General features: G+C 31.7%; 1 protein-coding gene across 1 annotated transcript in view; it reads left to right on the top strand.

Annotated features, from left to right (window-relative positions):
* Window positions 1-9,284, top strand: part of LOC132951801 (octopamine receptor beta-2R-like) — a 182,779-nt gene extending 173,495 nt beyond the window's left edge. The window contains exon 7 of the mRNA XM_061023770.1: window positions 4,150-9,284. Coding sequence (XP_060879753.1) covers window positions 4,150-4,471 — 322 coding nt within the window. The 3' untranslated portion in view covers window positions 4,472-9,284. The remainder of the gene's footprint in view (window positions 1-4,149) is intronic.
* Window positions 9,285-9,956: the final 672 nt, after the last annotated feature.

Consider the following 9,956-nt stretch of genomic DNA (forward strand, 5'->3'; position numbering starts at 1 on the left):
ATTATACACAGCACAGATATTTAAATCGTATACCTAAACGTGATGGACGTGTATTACATTTAATCGCGATCATCTCTATAGCTGGTGTGCCGGATTTGAGTTCAAACAGTATAGTATTCTGTTCCGAAAAGAGATAATATTATGATTTTGACGTTTTGGAATCGGGTCCGTTCCAGCGTGCAAATGCGTGCACATGTGGTATTTAATTGCGATTATAATAAATATATATTGCATGGTTGGCGGGACGCGATTAAAGTAATTCGATGATAAATCGTTGGCCAGCATCAATAGGAAACGTGTGGATGATTTCTCTGACATTGGTCGCTGCGCTTCGCATTCATTAATATCGTATCATACTAATATCAAACGCATTTAGTCATAAAATACGATAGCTATAATTACCTATAATTTACAGGAAGTAAAAACAAATTGTTGAAAACGTTATCGACGTATTCGTGATAAGTATAATATTGATACAGACCGTCAACGATTGATGTAAGCTAATAATCCATAAATAATAACAAATAACTATGATCGCGTACCTACCGCCGCGCGTGTGATGTGGATCCGTCTGATTGTAAGACTTTCGAAAAAACCAGTTTGTTGATACCCGTGGATGCGTTTCGATTTAACAGCTTAAAACCACTACGACAGTGCGACGTTAAACACAATTAATATAAGAAAATACGGTGACTTTAATAAAAGGGTTGTTTTTTGTTCGCTAGACGGACGTTTAGCGTTGGCCAGTGGCCATTTTGATTTTTTGATTTTCCACCTCGTTGCTATCAATAATAATAAAAATAATATATTACTTTTGCAATAGTGATGATGTCTTGTATTCGTTGTGTTGTAAGGTATCATATAAAAACCAAACACCCAGGCAATGTCGATTTCCATTTATATCGCTACCACTGCAGGTGCACTCTTCATATATTATTGTATTATATAATTATATTATACAACTTAGGGCGTTTGATCGTGTGCTCAGTGTAGACACTCGTGTTAGAAAGTCATTTACGTGATTCAACTTGTACCTATATATAAGTATATAAAATTATAGCCACTCTGGCGGTGGGGTCGTTGATTTAGTGGAAATTAACTCAAACGTATTCGCTCGTCAGCTTTCTGCGCACGCGCAGACTTGTGTGTGTGCATAACCGTAACAATGAAAATTAACAACATTATTGTAGCACGCTGCCGTCCATCTAGTACGAATTAAGTAGGTACATTTTAATATTATTTTGCAGGGGTGGATGAATGAATATAATGTTGTTGTTCTGTGTAACATTTTGCGCCAGGCACTTGCTCGAAATAATTTCAAAACTAAAACGACGACTATAAGGTTAAACTATATTATTATTATTATTATAGACTAGCTGCAGCTGTCTTAAATTTTTCTTATCATATTAGACACCGGAGATCATAAAGATAAGTATTGTTTATATATATATACGTTTAAGACTAATTATTGGACGTTCCAAAGATTCCCGAGGAATTTTTAACACTACTTCATCGTAATTAGTTACGCAATGTTTTTTTTTTTTAAGCAGGTTGCACCGCCTGCACATTGTGCTCATAGATAGTCATGTACAATTATATCATAACTTATAAACTAAAATCTGCCGATTAAAATGTCACCCTCTTAAAATATTATGCTCTGTCAATAACAAACTATATGATATACTTAAAACGTTGTGATATTATTTATTTTTTTTTATATGTCTGCGAATCTCTGTGACTCGGCGATTATTGGATTCATTTACTTTACAGTACTGTTTTATATTCGTATTTCGTACTCGGACATATCATCGTAATACGCTTGTTTTGTTTTTTTTAAATTATACTTCGACTCTCGTGTCGTATAAAATAGTAGTCAATAATATATTATACTAATATAGTATAATAAATCAATATTTATATGAATTGAAATGGATTTTTTAATGAATGTTTTTTTAAACTATTATTGATGTGGAATTATAATTGAAACAATTTATAGATAATTATTTGCTTAAATAAAATCGTTTAAGAATTTATGCAATAACTCGTCAATTAATTAACTTAAATATTATTAAAACTAAACTAAGCTACAATAATACCTATAGTACTGTAGGTCATATTAGACAAAATGAATCGGTCAGAAACTCAGAACAATACATTATGTTTATATAATTGGGTTTCTTTAAAAAAAATAGGTTAAACTCAACACATCTCTATTCCGGGTTATATATTACTTAAATCTAACCACCCAGATGGTACAGCTCATGGTGGTGTAGCTATACTTATAAAGTCTAAACTAAAATTCCACCCACTTACTAATTTCTCTCAAGATTATATTCAATCTTGTGCCATCTCAATTACATTAAATAATATACCTTTTGCTATCGCTGCTATCTACAGTCCTCCTAGACACAATTTATCCAATGCAGATCTAACCAACTACTTTAACACTATGCCCACAAATTTTATAATAGGCGGTGACTACAACTCCAAACACCAGAGCTGGGGATGCCGTGTAACCAATCCTCGCGGCAACCTACTCTACAACCTGGTTAATATAAACAAATATAAAATGTTTTCTCCCCCTGAACCAATCTCTTATCTGAGTGGTATGCAAAATGGCGAGTTAAAATTAACCAAAATAAATCTCAGCACACAACATTCACACTCAAACAAGGAACATGCCCAAACATTACCCTTAACAACGTACCAATTCCCACTTCTGACACAGCCAAATACTTAGGATTAATCCTTGATAAAAGATCGACATGGAAGAAACACCTTCAAACCAAAAGAATAACCTTAAATAATCGTTTGCGTATGCTTAGACCTCTTTTAACTAAAAATAAGTACTTTACTCTAAATACCAAACTTACAATCTACAAAGCGCTTCTTAAACCTATTACAAAACTTTAATGTCTAACGACTCTCAAAAAAAAAAAAATAATATAAATTATGTAATTATAGTAAAAATTAATTAAGATAATTAATCAATTAGTCAAGAGTCACTAATGGGTGGCTGCTTAAATCACGCCTGTCACGTATCATGTACTTATATCATATAAGCTTATTGTGCAAATTGTACAGATTGTTTATTTCAAATAAAAAAGAAAAAAAAAACTCAACACATTGTTGGCCGGTTTCGTATAAGTTGTGTAGAATGGCCACGTTGAAGGCGCCTATTCTAATTTATTTTTTAAAACGAATCGCATCTATGCGCTGTACGATCGTAAATGTTACCTGCTCGTACACATCTATGTACATTGTGTTGAGCACAACAATAATAATAAATATTTACCGTTGCGTTCTGCTTCTTTATTTAGGCACCTAACGACGCTCTTGAAATTTCAAGTGTCGGCGAGGGATAATGTGATTTTGGAGTACCTACCTATAAAAGTTTATTTTGTGCGAATGGAAAATGTAAACGGTCGATTTAACAGATCCCGGTAAGACTGAAATCTTTTTCTGGTGATAACTCTATTTTTTTCTTATTGCCCTGTTATATACCAAAGTACCAAACGTCTATAAGAGATGAAATGTGTCTTATTGTTATAGTACACCCCGATCACTTACGATTTGATTAAATTAGTGTGTTAATATTAATGGTTTCTATCACGAAAATTTTACAGACTTTCTGTATATAACTAATATTAAGATATTAGTTTTACCACATTTTTCAATTGAAATTATAAAGCATAGATTGTATAATCAAATTTTTTTTTTTGACAGCTTCATATTATACATATGAAAACATTGACTATATAGAGCGAGTGATTACTGTAGAAAACAATTAACAAGTTTCAATAGGAAAATATTTGTCTTATTTGTGTCGGATTGAGTTACATAAGTGGTGATAAATAATATATTGTAAACCAATACAAAAAAGTTAAGCGTGCACGACAAGTAGATATCATCGACTCGAAATAATCTCGCAATACACCCAAATAGGTAGCTGTGCTGTCTAAACAATAATAATTATATTATTGGTATTTGACCGGCAAACCAAAAAAAAAGAAAAATTTCGTCTCAAAACGAATAAACAATAATACCTACCTAATATAGTTGTCATATTGAATGCGTATTTCGGGATATGCATAGGATTTGCATACGTTATATTTTTAAAATTTATTTTTTCAATTTATGTGTTCACAGGTACGTCATCACGACGCTATGCGGTGAGGCATGCAACATTTCGTCGTCAGTGGTGGCCGTGCTTTTCTGGATCGGTTACTTCAACTCGACGCTAAACCCGCTTATCTACGCGTACTTCAACCGGGACTTCCGGGAAGCCTTCAAGAACACGCTGCAGTGCGCGTTCTGCAACCTGTGCCGGAGCCCACCGTCAGACTTGGAGGCGCTAGACGCACGGAGGCCGTCCCTACGGTACGATGACCGCACGCGCAGCGTCTACTCCGAAACGTACCTGAACCACTGCGACAGGCGCCGGTCCAGCCAATTCGGCAGCAGCTTATGATCCACCCCGCCGCCAAGACCCCGGCCCCGAGTCTAGAGCTTTTTCCGCACATCCCTCGCCGCCACCGCCGCAACCTGCACCGACGCCCCCCGCCCCCATCGCCACTGGAGAGAAACCCGCCATCCCCGAGGGAAACGAAAAAGAAGAAATCGAAAATCAGCCGCCACGATTATTATTAGTCTTATCTCACCCACCGCGGCGTTATCGTATGATGATACCTAATATTATTGTTGTAATATTTATATGATAGATGGTATATTTACCTATTTGACTTGGCGATAGTAACAACGACAGTAATAATAATAATAACATTATTCCGTGTGATTTTATCTGTCGTCGACTTGGCAACTTTTCAGAAAATACGATGAATTTATTTTTGTTTTATCTAATATCTAAAAACATATTAAGTATTTTACATTTTTCTATGACTATCAGCAGTATTCGTTCTTAAAATTAAATTCCTTGCATATTCCGAGACGTAATATTACGCCCGGTTTGCGTGCGATAAATTAATAATCTTCGCGTGTATAATATGGTACAATAATATAACTCGAGTGGGTCACGCGCGGTCCAAAATTCGCGCGTCATCGGCACTTGAACGACGATGATAATATAGGTGCAGACGTCATGATTCTAGTACGATTATACAGACAAGCTGCTCTTCATCCTCCTCATCCTCCGCCACTGCAATTACCTCACGACAGAGTACTATAATAATAATAATTACTACAATCCGACCGTAAACTGTAGTTGTCGATCAACGCTCACCCAACGGTAGCGGGTCGTCGTGATATCATTATCACAGTGCCGTGTGCTCGTGTTCCGTCGAACCGGCAGGTGGTTTGGTGACGAACTGTCATTACTGCGCCCATCGTCGACCGCCGCGTGGGCTTGCCACAACCACTCGAACGGATGAACAATATCGTATTATTATTATAACGCGTTACTTCATAACAATGATATTATTCGTGAGACGATGCGATCGCTCTTTTGACCCAGACTAAACTTATAACTATCGTGATCGTTTTCAGACTAGTCGTTTTGCATTTTATTGCGATTATAATATTATATAATATTAATATAGTCGCCGGCAAGCGCCTTGCAGCTGCCAAGTTGGCTATGATAATATAATATTATAAACAAATAATAGACGCGCATTTGCGACAATGACTGCAAGTCACGTGTCGATCGTGCGCATTAACTACCTAATAATACTATTAATATAAAGTACAACATATTTAATTAATCGCATATTCTGATTTTATAAGTTTTTCTAACTTTTAATTGAATTAGAAAATAATAATAATTTGAAAAATAGCGTACTCGTCGATGTCAATACGACCTGCAGAGTTAAGTGTTATGAATTATTATTATTGATATTCGCTTTTATCTCAAAGATAACAATATAATATAATATAGCAATATGATTTTCTATACGACGAAAACAACAGTGATTGCGAGGGTTTACACTCATATTATCAATCGTACGGACCTATCGTATAACCAATATCATCAAACGGATACCGCGGGACACAGAGTTTTCAACGAAAAAATTTGATGACAATTCTAATTTCTAATCAAAATAAATTCCATAGTGTGGCAAACCGTAGAAAATAACGAATAATGTACTAAAGCGATGTGTTTTTAAAATTAATTTTACCTTCCTCTTGGAATTTTGTCAATTTAAAATTAATAGTATGTTAACATTGAATCCATAATATTCTATCGAACCCGGTTAAGAACAATAACCAACAAGACTGTATAATTTCTTTTTCGTCTTAATTACCAAATAGCCTTAGTGATAAAAAAAATATTATTATAATCATTGTAAAATAATATAACTGTAAGGTGTACAATATTTAAAACAAATTAGTAATAATGTAAATGATCGCTAACTTTTTACTGCTTTTTTTTTCTTTTGAGATTGGTAGCTATTATTAAAATATAGTTTCACCAATACTTTGGGTGCAAGTACACCCAATTTACACCTGACGCATACGTAGACGTTATGAATCATAACTTATGATGTTACGTCTTTTGCAACCGTGGTTGCCTATGAGTGAGTGGTATGGTAAGAATTATTGTATTTTCTCAACGTTTTTCGAGTCTCGTCAAATGAAAATTAAAAAAAAAAAAAAAATAAAATAATAGTAAATAAATCTCGTTAATATATCGACACGTTTATGAACAATGTATATGGTACGGACCACGAAAAGTTAATGAAAATATGATAAACCTTCTCAGTTAAATACCTACATATTGTATAGGATGACGTGTTAATCCAGCAACATTTGTCTGATAAGATCTCGTGGAGACTAGAGTTATGGTTAGACCGTAATTGTTATACCTATACATTTTGTAATAACGATTTGAAATGTCGTGTATCAATAAAATCGCTGTGATACGTTTTCACAAAACGTCACGATAACCTAGCTGATGAACTACACTGTCTACACTTTATATGACTACACCGTAACTATACACAGTGTTCCTATTGTAATATGCGTACAACATACCAATTATTATTGTGTTAACTGTAGACGTGTATTATACGATATTATATGTTAACAGTTAACTCGACGATTAGTAATATATTGTTTCACTCGTGTTGTCCACTGCACACCAAGGGCCTAGTTTAATTAACTTTAATTTAGTATCGTTTCCACGGTGTATATTGTTTTGGGGGTTAATTTACAGTTTCCTTTTGGTAAATTAATGTGCACAAAAATTATAGCAATAATAATAATAATAATAATAATAAAATTACAACAAAGAGTATGGTTAGAATGCGGGGTCTCGGCGGAACAATTTTATAAGATAATTAATTGATTAATTTGTTTTTGTTGATTTTTTTTTTAGGGTTTAAAATAAGTATACAGTAGCAGGAATTTTATAGCAAAATTTGATCAACAATTTCTTTCGAGCGTATTATAAGAGAAAATGTAAGTTGAAATTTCCACGAAAAAGGAGATAAATTTAAAATTAATAATTTACAATATGTAGATGATAAATACTACTTCCGAAAAGGAGGAAAAAATAATGATGTAATATTATTTATTATCATAATGTAAATACGCGAAAGGACCGTTGGTCGAAAATATATATTGTAATAATTATTATTATAATTATCATTGTTTTATTTTTTTTTTTTTTTACTATTGGATTCGTTCTATAAACTATTGTAAATAATTGCGTTTGTTTTTGATAATCAATTTTTTTTTTTATATAATATAACAATTGTGTATAAATACCTAGGTAACATTACAAGTAGCAATATTGAGATGTTACAATTTACTAAATAAAAAGTATAACATAACATTCAGACGGAAAAAATAAATCACTTAGCGGACACGAATTACGAAGAAATCTTTACTGCAGGTACATCAATAATAATGTCGTGATCCGCGGATGAGAAAAACAATGGTAAATATGAAATATTTTGAGCTGAGCGCGTTTTTCCGAGTAAAAGTATAGATACTGTAAGGCACTGATTCGTTTATATTTGACCTGTCTTTTCTTCGAGACACTCGCTGTAAAGCTAAAAGAAAAACAACAAAAAATAAAAAAACTTTATACGATATTTTGTAACCACTTCAATGAAATCAATTCGTTTTTCTGCACGGAGAAATATAACACAATTTACAATATAGAAACCGTATAATATGCAAGGTACACGTTAACACCATTATGGCAATATAGCTGGTACCTATTATTATGGCGTTATTGTAATATATATAAACTTTCAACGCTTTACCCGAACTCACGAATCCAAAACAGTCAAACATTTTTACTTTTTTTTACCCGTTGTGTTTCCAACACTACAGCAATGTTGCTGGTAAATTATAGCGATCATTATTATCGTTTCTATACTACGCTCTACGCGAACTTGGACCAAAATATTATATTATGTACACGATAAATTGTGTATTATAATTTAATCTATATACGCCGCAGCCGACCTTGGGTTAACGCCCCCTATGCTTCACCTACAAATAAAAAAACCAAAAGCTTAAGTATTTATCGAAATTACGAAATAAAATATATTCTGATGTATTTCATTCGGCAAAATTAATTATTATGCATGGACGACGCTTTTAAACGGATTTTACATTAATATATTAATCGTTTTCGATGATCGTTTATACACCTAGTGAAATTACTGTTCCTTCTTGTAACATAATAATAATAACATAATATTATAACATACAAATAGGTATGCAATACGTTATAATACTAATATTTAAATGTACACAATGTTAATGTTTATTTTAAAAATATATGTATTGTTTTGTTATTACCATTATATTAATAATAATTACTAGCGAAACGATCATGTAATACTATTATTATACTATATGATATAATATAATATATATTATGTATATTGTTTACGAACTACGATATAGTAATAATTATTATATATAATATATTTAATATTAGATGCAGACACATTTTGTACCTGAAAGTCCTAAACAAAATTGTAAAAGTAGCATTGATTATTAATCCTTTATTTATACATACATTTTTACTACCTATATATACAATAAATATATAGTTACATACATGTACAAAATTATATCAAAAATCTATATATTATATCTTAAAAAAAAAAATATATATATAATAAGTATAATTTATTATAATGTATTATGTGTATACTTTAACTACTATATTTATTATTAATTATAGCCCACTTATGACAAAAATGAACTAGAGTGATTCTAACAGATTTGTTATGTGTTAAGTCTTGCTTGAAATTTTGAACTATTGTATAATATAATATAATGATTAAATAACTACGTATTGAACTTATTGATTTTTTTTTCCCTGTAGTCTTGTGCACTTGTGTCACATAGTATTTTTTTTTTTTTTGTAAATCTCTGAAAGAATATTCCACAAGATATAAAAAGAAATGTTTTAACAACTTTTTGTCATCAAAAAGACAGTTTTTCATATTTTCTTTTGAGAGAAAAACTTTTCTTAAATATTGTTTATGCACATTGCACACACTACACACACACACACACTCGAAAATTATTTATATATATTATATAAATAATATATAATATATTTGTATTACTAATTTTTTCAGCTTCTTTATTGTATATTATTCATTTCGTTTCATCGATTTTCATGAACAACAAACAACCCAAAAAACAAAATCGTATAATAAATAACCATTAAATTAGTAAATCACACCAAATGTATTATAATTTACTAATTAGTTTTCCAAAACAAAAAACTACTTGGTTCAACATGTACAGTAAATTGTAGAAACATAAATTGTCATACAGTATGATATTATATCGATATTAAAATAAATCTAATCATGCTAACTTATCTTAATGTTGTGATTCAAAAATGTACATAAACGTACACTTCTCTCTTTTTGTTTCAACTCCCCCAAATATAATTTTTTGAAACAATTCAATTGCTATTAAATGATTAAATGACTGGTTACCTATTGTAATTGTTGTAATTAAAA

The sequence above is a fragment of the Metopolophium dirhodum genome, chromosome 9 (assembly GCF_019925205.1).
Source record: "Metopolophium dirhodum isolate CAU chromosome 9, ASM1992520v1, whole genome shotgun sequence".
Taxonomy (NCBI): Eukaryota; Metazoa; Arthropoda; class Insecta; order Hemiptera; family Aphididae; genus Metopolophium; species Metopolophium dirhodum.